Consider the following 19,131-nt stretch of genomic DNA (forward strand, 5'->3'; position numbering starts at 1 on the left):
GCACTACGCCAACGTGCATCCAAACAGCATCTGTAAATGTGAGCAAACTTTATAGCCTGTTTGTCAGCACCTGTCAAAGCATGTCCAGACATGCGGAAGACAACATGCACATGACACCTACACTGAATGCATGCCCAGGCATGCTCAGACTGACCAAAACAGCTTGCTTTGTGCACCATAAAATACACCCAGGACTGTTCAAGAAGCAAAATCTTTGTTGTCCAGTGTCATCAAAATACTGTTTATCAAGATCTTACTGCCCAAAGCTGTCCAAGTTATTTCACCACAAAAGAAGGAGATACCTTGATAAGCACCATCTGTGGTCTTTCTTTTCAACTCTGCTTCCTCCTCCATCAGTTTCTTCTTCCTGATGGATACAAACAGCATAACGCCAGTTTGTTTAGAATTAGACAATGTTGAATGTTGAAGATAAACTTTATGCATATAAAAAGTCTTTTTGCTTCTTACTGTACAATTTCTTGCCATATTTCTTCCAGTTTAGGATCTAGATGACCTGCTTGGATCAGCTGAGCCTCTCTTTTCAGCTTTCTGTGAATGCAGTACATCACGCATCAGTGTTGCCTTACGACACAAATGGACTGCTGGATGCAACCAAAAACACAAGATTTTTATACCTGTGTTTTTCCTGTGTTTCTTTGATCAACTTTTTGAGCTCTTCAATCCTCTCTGCAGTGAGTTTGCGCACAATCATATCCTTCATCGTCTCCAACACGTCACCTTTCTCGCCACGCTTCCGTCTGATTGTAACAAATATATCATGACGCATACCTTATGAACTGGTCGCATGGCATGTAGTGCGCTGCCCATGCTTATGGAAAATATTCACAGCCGTGTTATCCATTTTTGGTAACAACATGGGAAAATTATGCTTAGAAGTAAAAGTAACTGCACTCACTTTGGGGCTTCTGTTGTTTCCAGCAGTTCGGAATACTGAGAGGCACAATGCTGTGGGCAAGGTCAAAGGTGAAATGAGACATTTCAGCTGCTTAACGGTGCAGTCCTACAGTCTTTATAACTAGGGATGCACCAAACAAAAATTTTTCACTTCCAATCCGAACCCAATACCTGAATTTGGATATCTGCTGATAGATATTTTCTGATCCGATACCAGATCTTTGTTTGCTTTAATATTATTATTATCATTATTGTTGATTTTATACGAGGATTTTCTTAAAAAGGAGACCTGAACTACAATTTGCCAGAAGGTGTATCTAAGATGAAAGCCCAGATTTGATGTTTTGGTGAAAGAATTAAGTACTTTTATTTTTATAGACTTTTATAGCCTTATTTTTATAGACTTAAAGAGAATAGACAGCACTCTCTCTCTGTCTCTCCCCCTCCCTCCCTTTCTGTCTCTCTCTCCCTCACTCGCTCTCTCCCTCACTCTCGGCGACCACACGAGTAACTCTGGATTAATACTGAAGGATTTTAATGTTGAATTTTCCCGTTCAGTGGAGAGAGCGAGAAAGTGAATCTCGGCTGTGTTCAGCTGCACTCTAAGATGGTGTTTCACAGGTTTATTCGTAGTTGGTCTACTCCCATTTTGTCTACTCTTAGGAAAGTACATAAATCCAATTTCGTCTACTCCCATTTTGTTTTGGATTTTTATGCAAATGAAACTTAAAATTCAACTTTTAGTTGATAGTTTTTATTTTTTTTTGCATGAAATTAAGGGAATTACACTCAACAAAAATGTAAACGCAACACTTTTGGTTTTGCTCCCATTTTGTATGAGATGAACTCAAAGATCTAAAACTTTTTCCACATACACAATATCACCATTTCCCTCAAATATTGTTCACAAACCAGTCTAAATCTGTGATAGTGAGCACTTCTCCTTTGCTGAGATAATCCATCCCACCTCACAGGTGTGCCATATCAAGATGCTGATTAGACACCATGATTAGTGCACAGGTGTGCATTAGACTGTCCACAATAAAAGGCCTCTCTGAAAGGTGCAGTTTTGTTTTATTGGGGGGGATACCAGTCAGTATCTGGTGTGACCACCATTTGCCTCATGCAGTGCAACACATCTCCTTCGCATCATCCGTGAAGAGAACACCTCTCCAAAGTGCCAAACGCCAGCGAATGTGAGCATTTGCCCACTCAAGTCGGTTAGGACAACGAACTGGAGTCAGGTCGAGACCCCGATGAGGACGACGAGCATGCAGATGAGCTTCCCTGAGACGGTTTCTGACAGTTTGTGCAGAAATTCTTTGGTTATACAAACTGTTTCAGCAGCTGTCTGAGTGGCTGGTCTCAGACGATCTTGGAGGTGAACATGCTGGATGTGGAGGTCCTGGGCTGGTGTGGTTACACGTGGTCTGCGGTTGTGAGGCTGGTTGGATGTACTGCCAAACTCTCTGAAACGCCTTTGGAGACGGCTTATGGTAGAGACATGAACATTCAATACACGAGCAACAGCTCTGGTTGACATTCCTGCTGTCAGCATGTCAATTGCACGCTCCCTCAAATCTTGCGACATCTGTGGCATTGTGCTGTGTGATAAAACTGCACCTTTCAGAGTGGCCTTTTATTGTGGGCAGTCTAAGGCACACCTGTGCACTAATCATGGTGTCTAATCAGCATCTTGGTATGGCACACTTGTGAGGTGGGATGGATTATCTCAGCAAAGGAGAAGTGCTCACTATCACAGATTTAGACTGGTTTGTGAACAATATTTGAGGGAAATGGTGATATTGTGTATGTGGAAAAAGTTTTAGATCTTTGAGTTCATCTCATACAAAATGGGAGCAAAACCAAAAGTGTTGCGTTTATATTTTTGTTGAGAACCTAGCTTTCTAAATAAACTAAAAGAGTAATATTAATGACTTATTTTTGTCTTTAAATATAGCAACTGATACAAATACAAAAGAAACTCCAGGCTAACCCTAATCCTAAATAAAAACGCTGAAAAAATATATATTTTGAAAACTGGGGGTATTTTTGGTTTCTCTAATCATTACAACCTCTTATAATTCAAAATCTTGTAAATAATTAAGAAAAATCAGGAAGATATGAGAGTAGATGAAATGGCACTACTCTACATTTCTGAGAGTAGATGAAATGGGAGGAGGCGAACTGGGAGTAGACCAAATGGGAAGTAGACAAAATGAGAGTAGACCATCCGGGAAGTTACCGTTTCACAGCCTCGGGATGTTGAAGCAGCTGATTTTTCAGTAACAATTCAGTTAATATTTTGGAAAATCCGTGCTCGGTGGGACAGACCATTTGAACCCGAGAGCCGGGCGGAAATTTGCCATTATCCATGTCTTAAAACCCTCGCCTGTCTGCGGAACAAACAGCTCACCTTCAGCTCAGAAACCTCCCCCTCCCGCTCAGCAGTAAACAGAGCAGAGAGCAGGCAGCAGGAGAGAGGTTTCACAGACATGGCTTCTCTCCAGTATTGGAAAATCCCACAGTTGGATCAGGAAATTCTGATCGGCAAATTACGTCGGTATCGGAACCCGATACTGACCCGGGATCGGATCGGCCTCAACCCTATTTACAACTTTACTGTTTTAAAACTGGGTTGAGCAGTTTTGCAGAAATTAAAATTTGCAGCTTGATTTTTTTTTCTAAAATGCTGTTCAACAAGTGTAGTGTATCAGCTTGCTAGTTATAACAATGGCATAAATGGATAAAAATATTTAAAACCCGCCATGCAATATCTCAGCCATACTCTCTCTTCTGTCCTACTTTTATGACAATAAAATTTAACTTCACAAAAATACAATTTCTCTTTGCAACAAAATTTAAGTAGTAATGAAATTATAGCTTGAGCTCTAAATTTGTCATACCTTTTGAGAGAACCAGTCAGGTGGTCGCCCAGACTCTGCAAATGATTTGATGGCTCGACTGACAGAAACCCTGTTGATTGGAAGATTTTTTTTTTTTTAAATGGACCAAGGTAAAATATAAATTATACAAAATAAGACCAAACCAGAAAACAAAATTTACCCTAGTATTTAATGGTCAAAAACTTAATTTATACATTTTGTTGTAAATGCTGCATTTTTAAATTAGTACTATTAAAATCCATCTGAGCTCTGTGAGAGTGGTGACAATCCTAAGAAGATCTGAGAACTGCATTAGCAAGAAGCGTCAAGAACCCATATTCTATTCCGATGTGGCATATAAGATATTTTTGTTAAAGACCTTGAATTAAAACTAAAAGGCTACACTACAAACACATCTTAATGAATTCATTTTCACTTCACTGTAGTGATGTACAGAAAAACTCACAAAAATGGTACCACGGTCCAACTTGCGGTCCTGACTGTATTATTTATCTGTCTATCCGTCTGTATGGTTTTATGACATTCTATATGTTTTACATGACTCTACATAGCTTTGGGACAAGTGCTGTCGCAGTTACTTTGAAAAGTTATTTTATTAGTTACTTTTTACAGTTACTTCATACAGTTACTTCATTAGCAGCTGCTGAATGTAACCAATAAAGTAATTAGTAATCTAAATTGGTTATTTTTTAAGATTGAGTACTCAGCAAAGTAACTGTTACTTCGTTGATTACTCAATCTTAAGAGTAACCAAGTTAGATTAATTACTTCTTAGTTAAAAGTTATCGTGAGCTACTAATAAAGTAACTGCATAAAGCTGCTAATGAAGTAACTGTATAAAGTAACTAATAAAGTAACTTTTCAAAGTAACTGTGGCAACACTGTTTGGGACACCTTGTAATTTCTGGCTATTCCATGTTTTGCAGTTGTGAATCTCGCGCCATCTCACGGTCCGTGACTCACGCGAGAGGTCAGTTTCAGCAGAGTTCCTGTTCAGGGCACAATGTAAACAAACGTCATGAAGTATGGACAAAAACACAGCATCTGGGCACGGCAGAAGTCATCACAGGTGCTACACCTCCTCTAGATAACCCTCTCAACTTGGGAGAACGTGTCATCATCACAATCACCCATGAACTCGTTGGATCAACGCCATCCACATCCTCGCTAGCCATTGTTTACATGCGCTGTGAGACACCAGAACACTGCTGGTGCCGCGGTGCATTCTGAGAAGTGCAAGGGGGCCACCAGATGGATTATGGTAAACGTCAAAGTACTGAATTTAAACTAAAACTCTGTGAGCAAGCTTACAAATTATACATCCTGCTGTGCCATACCAGTTACTTCCAAGCACTATATCCTGATGGTCATAAATCTATTGTAATGAAATACCTAAATTAACACTTTAAGCCCCTGTCACAGTGGCGTATTCATAGAGCTGCTCATTGTGGTGTGTTCCATTTAAATACGCCCGAAATACACGCGTACTCAGCCTTTAACAGTGTTCGTTCATACTTGCAACTGCGTGTGTTCACGTTTTAATGTGTGCACAGTCACGTGTGCCATGCCGCACCAGTTTCAGTGCTATTTTCTGCCTCTGTGGAAGTGCGCGCTGTTCTCTACTGCATGGTGTGGTGCGGCTGAAAAACAGTGTCATTTAACTTTTTTTTTTATGCAGCGAGTGCACGTTTATTTTAGAGTCACAGCTCTTTTCAGCTTTGATCAGACTGATCGATCAGGGCGTTTGATGAGCGCACCGACATGTAGTGAGTGCGCGTTATTTTAAAGAGTCACAGCTCTGATTAGAGACACACACACAGAGAGAGAGAGAGTTTTTATTTTATTTTATAGAGTCTGATAGAGGAGACAGAGCGGTTTTATTTTAAGGAGACTCAGACTCCTCAAAATAAAACCGCTCGCTCTCTGTGTGTGTGTGTCTCTCTCTAATCAGAGCTGTGACTCTTTAAAATAAAGGCGCACTCGCTGCATGTCAGTGCGCTCATCAAATGCCCTGATCGATCAGTCTGATCAAAGCTGAAAAGTGCTGTGACTCTTTAAAAAAAACGCGCACAAGCTGCATGTCGGTGCGCTCATCAAACGCCCTGATCGATCAGTCTGAAAAGAGCTGTGACTCTAAAATAAACGTGCACTCGCTGCATAAAAAAAAAATAATAATAATAATGTTAAATGACTCTGTTTTTGAGCCGCACCACACCATGTGTAGAGAACAGAGCGCACTTCCGCAGAGGCAGAAAATAGCACCGAAACTGGTGCGGCATGGCACACACGACTGTGCACACATTAAAACGCGAACACATGCAGCTGCAAGTATGAACGAACACTGTACACGCGTATTTCTGGCGTATTTAAATGAAACACAACGCCGCAATGAGCAGCTCTACGAATACGCCACTGTGACAGGGGCTTTAGGGTTACCCGATGTATGTGGGCGTATGTGTGACATTTTGACTATAAAAGCAGACACATCTTCAAGTCAAGAAGACAAACATCACAATGGCAGCAAGACGGTGAAGCAAGAAATACACTCCTCTAGAAGCCTTAGCTCTTTTGCAAGCACTCCCAGATGTGGACTACTCAGGGAGTAGTGATGAAGATTCCTTCGTTGGTGAATCAGAGGTCATCCCCTCTGATTCCTCCTCTGATGAGGACATGCCAGCACCAACGGATTCACAGCCAAAACAGCCTCTTCACATGAGACTTGCACATAAGCGGACTAAAAGACTAATAATTGTTACAGAGGAGGAATAGAGAATAGAGAGGTCTGTAATTTTTATCATAGGTGCACTTCAACTGTGAGAGACAGACTCTTAAAAAAAAAAAAAAAAAAAAAAAAATCCAGAAAATCACATTGTATGATTTTTAAATAATTAATTTGCATTTTATGCAATAAAATAAGTATTTGAACACCTACCAACCAGCAAGAATTCTGGCTCACACAGACCTGTTAATTTTTCTTTAAGAAGCCCTCTTATTCTGTACTCTTTACCTGTATTAATTGCACCTGTTTGAACTTGTTACCTGTATAAAAGACACCTGTTCACACACTCAATCAATCACACTCCAACTTGTCCATCATAGCCAAGACCAAAGAGCTGTCTAAGGACACCAGGGACAAAACTGTAGACCTGCACAAGGCTGGGATGGACTACAGGACAACAAGCAAGCAGCTTGGTAGAAGAAAACAACTGTTATGATTATTTATTAGAAAGTGGAAGAAACACAAGATGACTGTCAATCTCCCTCAGTCTGGGATTCCATGCAAAATCTCACTTTGTGGGTTAAGGATGATTCTGAGAAAGCTCAGAACTACACAGGAGGACCTGGTCAATGATCTGAAGAGAGCTGGAACCACAGTCACAAAGATTACATTAGTAACACATGATGCTGTCATGGTTTAAAATCCTGCAGGGCAGCAAGGTCCCCCTGCTCAAGCCAGCACATGTCCAGGCCTGTTTGAAGTTCACCAGTGACCATCTGGATGATCCAGAGGAGGCATGGGAGAAGGTCATGTGGTCAGATGAGACCAGAATAGAGCTTTTTGGAATCAGCTCCACTTACTATGTTTAGAGGTTGAGAACAACCCCAAGAAAACCATCCCAACCGTGAAGCATGGGGGTGGAAACATCATACTCTGGTGGTGCTCTTCTGCAAAGGGGACGGGACGACTGCACCGTATTGAAGGGAGGATGGATGGGGTCATGTATTGTGAGATTTTGGCAAACAACCTCCTTCCCTCAGTAAGAGCACTGAAGATGGGTCATGGCTGGGTCTTCCAGCATGACAATGACCCCAAACAAACAGCCAGGGCAACTAAGGAGGGGCTCTGTGAGAAGCATTTCAAGGTCCTGGAGTGGCCTGGCTAGTCTCCAGACCTGAACTCAATAGAAAATCTTTGGAGGGAGCTGAAACTCCAAACCTGAAAGATATGGAGAAGATCTGTATGGAGGAGTGGACCAAAATCCCTGCTGCAGTGTGTGAAAACTTGGTCAAGAACTACAGGAAACGTCTGAGCTCTGTAATGGCAGACAAATGTTTCTGTACCAATTGTTAAGCTCTGTTTTTCTAGGGGGTCAAATACTTATTTTATGCAATAAACTGCAAATTAATTATTTAAAAATCAAACAATGTGATTTACTGGATTTTTTTTTTAAGATTCTGTCTCACAGTTGAAGTGTACCTACGATAAAAATTACGGACCTCTCCATTCTTTGTAGATGGGAAAACCTGCAAAACTGACAGGGGGTCAAATACTTATTTTCCCCACTGTGTGTGTGTGTATGTATATATATATATATATATATATATATATATATATATATATATATATATATATATATATATAGAGAGAGAGAGAGAGAGAGAGAGAGAGAGAGAGAGAGAGAGAGAGAGAGAGAGAGAGAGAGAGAGAGAGAGAGAGGCAGCACGGTGGCTTAGGGATTAGCACTGTTGCCTCACAGCAAGAAGGTCATGGGTTCAATTCCCGCCTGTGGACTTTCTGTGTGGCCTTTCTGAGTTTGCATGTTCTCTCTGTGTTTACGTGGGTTTCCTCTGGGTTCTCTGGTTTCCTCCCACATCCAAAGACAAAGGTGGATTGGAATCTTTAAATTGTCTGTAGGTGTGCGAGTGGTTGATGATGAAGATGTGTATGTGTATATATGATGATGTGTATATGTATATATGAAGAGAACATAATCAACCCAGAGTTTAAATGCAGCATGGGAAGAATGACACCAGTTTTGGAAAGACAAAGGATGAAAAACAAATGAAATGAAATACCAGTTCTGATCTCCACACTTCATGACAGAAGCGGCCAAACACAGCTTCTCTCTCACTGACCACGGCTCTGTCGGTCCAATGACGAGCAGTTTGCGTTCTGCATGTGGAGAAAATGATTCATCAATACAGCGCAGCGTTAAATAAAGACTTCATGCTACATGCTGTTATGATGCTGTCCTGGTCCGGTCACCGGCCTTCTTCTGTTAATTAAGCTTGTGCTTTTCCTCACTTTTATGCCACCTAAAGCCGGCTTCCGTGTGACACAGAAGCGATCGGGATCAGCATTTTAATTTCTTTTCCGCTGCTGGGGTCAAACTACGCGCGAGTATAAATCAGTAGACGCGCGGTGTCAGCGCCGCTAGCGTGTAGCATGTCGTCACATTTATTGCTATATAACGAGCTCTTACTCACGGTCAACTCCGCTCGCCATCTTCCGTTTATCCCGACCTGATCCCACACATCTTGGTGAGCAGATAACCGGCAGAGAAAACGCCGGTCAGCTCGGTGAACGCTGAAGTAAAAAACAGCGCTAACCGAGCAGCTCGCGTCAACTTTGTCCTCAGGAGCTAGCACACCGAATCACCCGAAAAATTAAAGTCTTATTGGCTTTACCGCCTGGAAACTTTGCAAGCTTAGCTAGCTCACAAGTCAGACGGAAATAGCTCGTTCACTGTCCAAATAGTGCAGTTAAGAGCCGGCAGATAGACATTCATGTACTCATATTTTAGCAATAGCAAGCAAACTTGGTTTCCAACCCGCTGTAATGATGGTACGACCCTGATGGTGCGGCGACTTAAAAAGCATTATTTGTGGTTTTACAAAGTGTAGAAACGATTATTTTTTTGTGTTAGTATTTCTCTCATTTTTCATCGTTATTACCTATGCAGTAGATGTAGTACTACATTTAAAAAACCAGGCAACCCAGAATTAAAAAACAAAAAACCCTTTGTTTTCTCACTAGAAAATTTAATTTAAAATGCTCTGGTTATTTACTTCCTGTGTGATTTAGATTTTATTCTTAATTTACTTATTTGAGTATTGTTAATTTCATAAAATGAGCTGTATTAGGCAACACCTGTTTTCATCTACCTTTTGCATTTACATATGGTTATGTTAAATATCCCCAATATCCCACAGTTCTGTGAATGTGCATGTACAATTTTTTCTTCTCTGAACAAAATTTACACCTGAAACAGCTTGTGACATCCATGCCAGAAGTCCATATTTGGACTCCTCCTTACTAAGAGACACGCCCTTTCCGCAAGAAAGAAGGAGGTACTGCCCACTGTCTTTAGGGATGGGCACGGCAAGCAGCATCAGCTAGAGGTGGGCTATACCGGGAATTTTGGTATTGATCCGATACCAAGTAAATACAGGCCCAGTATCGCCGATATTGATATTGATACTGATACTTTTTCATATTTAAGCTTCATAGATCCAAAGGATCCAAAAGACCTAGGATAGAATTTCGCCAAACATTGTACGTGACAACAAAATACATTATTATCACAACATTTTTGTTTAAAAAAAAAATCACTCAACACAACTTAAATTCTCCTGGGGTAGAGGGCTGACTCGAAGAGAGCGCTGAGTGGGCGGGCCAGGCTGAGCCTACCTGCATGGCTGTTGGCTGGCGCCGCTGAGCCACATGATGGCGCAACAACAAAAGACCAGAGGGGGGAGGGTGTGGTGCTCCGTGTTGTGTGACACACTGCTCTTACAGAGAGTAGACTTTGATTAATCTGTGTGCGCAGCAGTCAATGTGTGCGGGAGAGAAAAAAAGCTTGAGTATCGATCTATTTACACGAGGATTGTTCAGTATCAATACCAGCATTGGTATCAATATTATCGATATTAGGATCGATACACCCACCTCTAGCATCAGCTCATTATTTCAAGCAACAGGCGCGTCAAACATTTTAAGACACCTGGATCTGTTTTAGCTTGATGAAAAGGCCTATAATACGAGGCCTATAATACAATCCTTTATGACGACACTTCAATCATAAGTTTACTCCCTGATACATAAAATACAAAGGCAACAACAGTCGTCATAGTTATCATTATCAGCATCACAACTCCACAAAAAACCCCACAAAAAGTACTGTATTATTCCATAGAAGAAACTATGAATTTTTAATGTGAAAACATGATCAGACATTTTACTTATTTATAGTTTTTTTTTTTAATAAATGTTGGCATTTTATCAGGTTTGGATTGCTTATAAAAGCTTGTGCACTGTACTATGCATAAGAATATAACATGTCCTTGGCGACCAAGTGGTTAGCACAGTTGGTTGCAATGTGGAAGGTTCCCAGTTCAAACCCCACCCTTGCCACGTTTCTCCACGTAATGTGGAGTCAACGTCAAATTAGCGTACACACAGATGCCGCAAAATGTCTTGTAAATGAATCCAGAGGTGTTATCAGGTTACAAAAACAGCATTTTCAGTTTTAGAAGTGGTTATTTCTTGCTAACATTTACATAATATATGACAAAGAGGATATATTTATGGAAGTGGCTATTCACACGGCAGCCGTGTCCATAACTCTCATTTGGCTATTCGCACGGCAAGACTCTGGTGGTAAAACTTGGAACTACTTGTATAAACAAACATACTGCATTAAATGAGAGTTATGGACACGGTCACCGTTCAAATAGGGTCGGCCTTTTGCCACCAGATTCTTGCCGTGCGAATACTGAAATGAGAGTTATGGACACGGCCGAATAAAAAAAATAATAATAATCAAAATCGAAAAATATTAAAGGAGTTATGACATCTTGAATGCAGTATGTTTGTTTATACAAGTAGTTCCAAGTTTTGCCACCAGAGTGTTGCCGTGCAAATAGTGTGCACACAGCCGAAAAAAAAAAAATCATCAAAATTGAAAAATATTAAAGGAGTTATGGCATCTTGAATGCAGTATGTTTGTTCATACAAGTAGTTCCAAGTTTTGCCAACAGTCTTGCCGTGCGAATAGCCAAATGAGAGTTATGGACACGGCTGCCGTGCGAATAGCCACGGCCTATATTTATACACAAACAAAACAGAGTTTTGCAGCTAGCTACCACTCTGTGATGTCACCATGCTAACGTCCGTGAAATGTTTTGTAAATAAGTTCAGAGGTGTTATTAGGTTCCAAAAGCAGCATTTTCAGTTAGAAGTGTTTATTTCTCACTAGCTTTTACATAATATATGAGAGACATGTATAATAAACACATAAAACTAAGTGGTTTTGGAGAGGCCACCCACTGACATCAGGGTGCAGCTCTAGTCTGATTTGCTGTCAACCCCCATCACTCAAAAACAAAGCAAAACAGAACAGATTGAAACAGAATGTGACATTTTAACCTCTTAAAATGCCTCTTAAAATATATTAAGGTTAGCAATCTTTGAACTTGTGCAAGGTCTTTGTCCCAATTTGAAGACTGTGGCAGTAATAGCAATAATATGCTAAGCACAGACAGATGGATGGACAGAAGGACGCAAAGCCTTCACAATACCCGATGGCCATATTTGATGGCCTTGAGTAAAAATACTACTGGGAAAGACATTTCTAATGTAAAATGTATATATTTATTTGTTTTATTAAGGTATGGCTTTCCATACATGATTGTACAGGTAAGACTGATTTACTGTAGCAGACACACACTACCAGTCAAAGCTTTGGACACACTTTCCAAAGTGTGTTCAAACCTGTAAACCTGTTCAAACTGGTGTACACTGTAATTTCCAGTGTCAGATTTATTTTAGAATATTTGCGGAAGCCAGATGTATAAACCTGCAGCTAGCAATAAACATAGCAAAGTGGAACCTCAGATGGTCTCCACGTTTCACAAGTAACATAAGAACTGACAGAGCCGACTGTTGTGGCTTCATCATTATGTGGGCAGGAGACTAGAAAAACTGGTTTGTGACTGACTGGACTATTTAGTGTGGTATGGTATGTCAGTGAAACAGTTCCTGTAGGATTTTTGTGCTCAAATTGATTTTCTTGCTGTTGTGAATTCAATAGGGACCAGACTGTCAGAAAATGATGGGGTTAAAATTTTCAGACTGCTGCCCCCTTCTTCAAGGAGGGAAAATGTTAGTACAGGGGTAAATTTGAAATCGAGTCAAATTGTGTTTTAATATCGCTAACGTGTTTGTCTTCATATAAGGATTGGGAAAATATATATATTTCCCCAGGTTCCAACCGTTAGTTAAAGCGGTATAGCCCCATAATGGTTCAAGGTCATCCTGGGATAAAAAATTACCCAATGCTCAGATTTTGCTGAAACTGGTGACAAGTAGTTCATATTGTCTCATATGATCCAAAAATGTACTATTTTACAGTGTGTGGCATTTGGTTGGATTATTAAAGGGCAAAATGTATCAGTCTACATGGTCTATGGGTGTCACCAAGACTTTCCCTGGATGTTGCAAATGGTGCTATCACCCAATCAGTTAAAATGCATTTTCTGCTTCACTATGACAAGAGGAATCATTTGACACCACTTTCAATAACAATCTGAGCCTTTACCCAAGGATGACCTTGAACATTTAAAGCTCTATACCTGGTTAACTATTGGTCAGAACCTAGACAAACTATACCTTATTCTAATCCTCTCAACAAGACGGATATATTGGTGTATATTTTAATGTAATTACTTGATTTTCAATTTACCCCTGTACTAACTTTGCCTCCTTGTGGAAGAGAAGCAGGAGTCTGAAAATTTAAGGCCTGTCATTTTCTGATAGTCTAGGCCCTATTGAAAACCAAACAGCAACAAAATCAATTTTAGTATGAAAATCCTACAGGAGTACGTGCCATACCGCACTAGTTCAGGGTAGACAAACTGCAGGAAAATCTCAAATGAATTATACACGGCATGCAAAACTTTGGCTTTGGCTTTTGCACATTTTATTTCACTTTTTATGACATTATAGCTAGAGATGGTGCTCACATGGTTAGTGCACTTGATTTCAGTGCAGAAGGTTCGCCACATTTCTCCATGTAATATGGAGTTGTGTCAGGAAGGGCATCTGGTGTAAAACATGTGCCAAGTCAACATGCAGACCCACCTTGGATCTGCTGTGGCAACCCGAGTGAAAACAAGGGTGCAGCTGAAGGGACTTACTATGCTCTCAAAAACTGAATGCAGTGTCAAATAATTCAGGCTTGATATTACAGTTTAATATTGTCCCATTTAAACTCACTGAAAACATCTCTAAAACACACACACACACACACACATATGCTTATCCAGGATTGGATTGAGGGGGGCTGGACCCTATCCCAGCAGTCATAGGGCGTGAGGCGGGGTACACCCTAAATAGGACGCCAGCTTGTTACAGGGCCACATATAGACAAACAAACGCATTCACACCCGCACGGACAATTTAATGTTTCCAATCCACCTATAAGTTGCATGTCTTTGGATGTGGGAGGAAGCCGGAGCACCCAGAGAGAACCCACGCAAACATGGGGAGAACATGCAAACTCCACACAGAAAGGCCACACGTTGTGTCAATCCCATGACCTTCTTGCTGTGAAGCAGCAGTGCTAACCACTAAGCCACCATGTTGCCACATCTCTATTCAATTTCTTTTCATTTATATAGCGCCAAATCACAACAAGGTCGCCTCAAGGAGCTTCACACAAGTAAGATCTAACTTTACCAACCCCCAGAACAACAGTGATGAGGAAAAACTCCCTCTGAGGAAGAAACCTCAAGCAGACCAGACTCAAAGGGGTGACCCTCTGCTTGGGCCATGCTACAGTCACAAATTAAAAAACAATTAACAAAAAAAACTTCATAACTGTCTCATCAACAGTCGCTACATTCATGTGCTATCCTTTTCAGGAAGATGTTGAGGTTGATTCACTCGCATCAAACATTGCAGCACTGTTTCATGTGAACTCTTCTGGAGTGGAATGTTGTGTGGGCCGCTGAAGAGGAGGTACTGCTGGCCCACCACCACCAGATGGCGCCCTGCTTGGAGTGCAGGCTTCAAGCACGAGAGGGCGCCGGAGCCACTGGGAGTGACAGCTGTCGCTCTTCATCAGCACCAGCTGTCACTCATTCAACCCATCACCATCACCATAAAGGCCGGACTGCAACTCCACCTCCTCGCCGAGAAATCATCTACCATACAGGTAATTCTCTGCTGAATCTAAACCGAACAATAGTCTGATCTCTTTTGCAGCCGTTTTCCTGTGACGGATTCCTTGTCTGCTGTGTTGGCGTTTGGTGTGGACTGCGACGGCTTCGCCTCCCACCCCACCCAGATAAGTGGTTGTCTCAGGAGCTGTCCGAGTGTGTTATCGGAGGTGGAGGTTCTCCCTCCTAACTGAACACAAACTGTGGGATTACTGAGTGTGCGTACTCACACTCATCAAACTGTTTCTGTTCTCTGCCAGCAGTACTGGATCTGACTGCTGAAGACAGTGGCCACCTGGGGCGCAGGGCTTGGCGGCTCCGGTGTTCTTCAGATCCGTTGGTGGTGTAAGCTGTGTGGGTTCCGGCTCTTCTATCACCAGACGTCTTCTATCTTCGAGCCTGCCACACGCCACCTTGTGTATGATTGACATTCTGCAATATTGTTATTGTCTGTACTTCGTTGTGCGCTTCACAACATTAAATTGTTGCTTTTTGGCTTATCCATTGTCCGTTCATTAACGCCCCCTGTTGTGGGTCCGTGTCACGACACCTTCCCAGCATGGAAAATGAGATTTTGGCGCTAAAAACCGACATTGAGCTGAAGTCGAGAGCTCATGGACAGTTCTGGAACTTAATCACAGAGGAAAAGTACCCCAACATGAGGAAATGTGTTACCTCCTTGACTGCATTATTCGGCTCCACTTATTTATGAGAGTCAGCCTTTTCCTACATGAAGATCATTAAGTCCAAATACCGTTCCACCATGACTGATGAACATTTGGAAGTGTGCTTGAGGCTGGCTGTCAGCAGCTACTGTCCGGACTACGCATCCCTGGCTGATTCAATTCAGTGCAAGTCATCAAAGTAAACTCAGGTAATTACAAAAAAATGTTAATAGTTTTATGTGTGTTCTGCAATATTGGCTCATTCGGTTATGCAAGGTACATCAACATACACTGTACATACAAAGAATCCTCAATACATTTGAAAATAATTATATGTTTTGCATTTTTGTAGTGGGGTAGATCATTTTGACTTGGTCATTTTATAAGTAGCTCGCATGCTGAAAAAGTGTGAGCACCCCTGGTGTACATGTAAACAGAGGAAATTCTGTAAGTGACTCGACACCGTTCTTCTGACCAAAGCAGTTGGCTCTCCATCTGCAGCATAAGATTTAATTGGGCTGTGATGGAGAGGCTTTCTGACCTGTTCTACACACCACACTGTGCAGTCTTTTGCCTCCTCAGTTGGCTCAGTGTGTGTCTCCTGTTGACCTCTCTTTGCTGGTGTTGGTGAAGTCTCCTCATTTGTAGGGTGATCATATTTTTGAGATGTGAGAATGAAATATCCAAATGATGTGAGCAAGGAAAACCTCAACTGAAGTTACAAATCTACACAAAGATATCATTTGAATTATAACTCCAAAACATCTCAAGTATGCCTCCTCTGTATCGATTTAAGATTGTTTTCATCTTTTCCTAAAACACAACTGCCATAATCAGCAAATGGAAATAGGATGTTTAGGAAATCTTACCAGAAGAAATTTCAGAGTCTGAACTCGGCTGAAGGGCTGTGTCTTCAGTTACCGAAGGTCAAAATGTTTTTCCTCCAGAAGGATCTCAACGGCCTTGGTGAAGTATTCGGCTCTCCTTTTATCTATCTGCCCTCCCCTACACCCTGCTGTTTTCAAGGCAACTCCAGACTTTCATGCATACATGGACAGAGACTGATATGAGTCACCTGCACACATGGACACATGCCCTCCCCCTCCATGTTTCTGTCCACCTCCCACTACCCCGGCCTCCACACTGCCACTCCTTTCCCCCTCCAAGAGGCAGTGCAGTTCAGCTGCTACAGCTTTCTGTTTCCCCCTGAACTCACGGCTGCACAGGATACTGCTGCAGCCACCCCACACTCACATTGCCTCAATTCCGAGGATGGACTGTCTTAAAGTTTAGCGTACATAAACAATCAAATGTATATGTATGGTTGTTTTAATTGTAATGTGTGCCATTATTACATTTAACTAGTAATAATTGTGGATTAATTACTGTATTTTTGTCTGAGGTGATTGGATGTGAAGATAATTTTGTTGCACTTGTAACTTTGTTGCACTTGACAATAAAATCTATCTATCTATCTATCTATCTATCTATCTATCTATCTATCTATCTATCTATCTATCTATCTATCTATCTATCTATCTATCTATCTATCTATCTATCTATCTTCTCCATCGGAGTCACAAGGGTTGACTTGGTTCAGGATCATGTCTAAAGCCTGCTGAGTGCTATAGACTTTCGGGATCTTTGTTTCTTACTTGACTGAGTCAGTGAACTATTATGTGCCGTGAGCAAGCTATGTATTATTTATTTTATTATTTTGTTGTTTTCACCAGGATTTTCTGTGTTTGTCAGCAATAAAGGTCCTCAGTTCCCAAATGCTTATTGAGTGTTGTTAGAAGCAAAGGTGATGTAACACAGTGGTTAACATACCACTGTTCCAGCTTTTTTGAAACGTGTTGCAGGCATCCATTTCAAAATGAGCAAATGTTTGCACAAAAACAATAAAGTCTATCACCTTGAACATTAAATATCTTGTCTTTGTGGTGTATTCAATTGAATATAGGTTGAAGAGGATTTGCAAATCATTGTATTCTCTTTTTATTTACATTTCACACAATGTCCCAACTTCATTGGAATTGGGGTTGTATTTAGGCTACTCAAAGCACCCCGTGTCAACTTTGCACACTCGAGATGTGCTGCACAACACTCATGCATTTAGACTTTCAAAGGGTCAAACTTTGTAATAGAGGAAAAAACACTGGATTTTTGTCATGTAATAGGCATGTCTTCAAAGTTAGGTCTTTAGGTGGCACCAGGAATGTGTATGTGTGCACTTGTGATATCTGAACCAACAGTTATGAAAGCAGATATATTGATAAAAAAAAAATAGCAGCCATGCAAACAGCGGACCTGACGAGAGCTTGTGACAGAGCCAGTTAGGTTTATTTATAGGTTAGGTTTTTTTTATTTAAATAATTATTGCACATTTTCTGTAAATCCTATAAACTTCATTTCACTTCTCAAATATCACTGTGTTTGTCTGCTATATGATATATTTAACTGAAATTTCTGATCCAGACAACCAATGATTTATAAAGGAAAATCATGAAAATTATCAAGGGTGCCCAAACTTTTGCGTACAACTGTATTTAAAGCTTCCAGGCTCTTTTCAAGCACCAATACCCCCAAGCCCCACCTCCCCCCCTGCCCCAATCTGAGCATTCTGTGGACCACTACATTCCAGGACTTCTCGTATTAATGGTTCTATACCTTCCAGGGATTGATTTATTACAGGAGAGCAAATACTAATGAGGACTTTGACATTTAAGTTTATTACCCTGCCCCTTTGCCCCCTGCTGTTGTGTGTCAGCACTATACAAGAGACTGGCAGTCTGATGTGAATATTTCGATGATGGGGTGTCTGATGCAGATGAAAAAGTGTTATATAAAATGCAGTCCATTTACCATTTGACATACTTCAGCTTTTGACAAGAACTCAGTTGTCCTCCAGCTATTTTGGGGGAAAATATTTGTCTTAAGAAAACAATATGTTGGAAAGCACACTTTGATGATGGTCACCAAATGTCTGTTTTCTACAGCAATGTAAAATTATCAAGAGTAGTGTTAAACTGAAATGGAATTAATTATTATTTTTATTCTTAAACTTTAGGATAGATAGATAGATAGATAGATAGATAGATAGATAGATAGATAGATAGATAGATAGATAGATAGATAGATAGATAGATAGATAGATAGATAGATAGATAGATAGATAGATAGATAGATAGATAGATAGATAGATAGATAGATAGATAGATAGATAGATAGATAGATAGATAGATAGATAGATAGATAGATAGATAGATAGATAGATAGAACAAATGCCATCATCTTGTAAATCACCACTTTGTTTTGCCTATGAAATATCACATCAACATGTCTGCCACGTGCTGGATGGTTGGCAGATGCTGTATTGATGATGGATTAGGAGCAGGTGTGGCTGTCAGTGAGTGAGAGAGAGATATCATTTTTCATCAAACAACATGATCATACTGACACACAACCGAGAGGAAAGGATTTTGTATGAATTTAGCCATGAAAGAAAGGACCTTCAATTAGGTCCTCAGCCAACACAAGTATGTATTTGTTTAAGCATCTTATTTTCAATGTTGCTCCAATTTTGGTAAAAAAAAAAAAAAAAAAAAAAAAAAAAGTGTGTAAATTATTGGCTGAGTTAATAGCATTTTAAAAAGGAATAGTTTGGACCATGCATCATGTTTAGTTATCACATTACAGGGTAA

General features: G+C 40.6%; 1 protein-coding gene across 1 annotated transcript in view; it reads right to left on the minus strand.

The window, feature by feature from the left end:
* Positions 1-9,398, minus strand: part of LOC117517438 (bromodomain-containing protein 8-like) — a 54,995-nt gene extending 45,597 nt beyond the window's left edge. Inside the window, 7 exon segments of the mRNA XM_034178454.1 lie at positions 303-367; positions 469-549; positions 636-758; positions 917-966; positions 3,822-3,891; positions 8,619-8,715; positions 9,030-9,398. Of these exon segments, the coding sequence (XP_034034345.1) occupies positions 303-367; positions 469-549; positions 636-758; positions 917-966; positions 3,822-3,891; positions 8,619-8,715; positions 9,030-9,048 (505 nt within the window). The 5' untranslated portion in view covers positions 9,049-9,398.
* Positions 9,399-19,131: the final 9,733 nt, after the last annotated feature.

Source organism: Thalassophryne amazonica, chromosome 9 (genome assembly GCF_902500255.1).
Source record: "Thalassophryne amazonica chromosome 9, fThaAma1.1, whole genome shotgun sequence".
Classification (NCBI taxonomy): Eukaryota; Metazoa; Chordata; class Actinopteri; order Batrachoidiformes; family Batrachoididae; genus Thalassophryne; species Thalassophryne amazonica.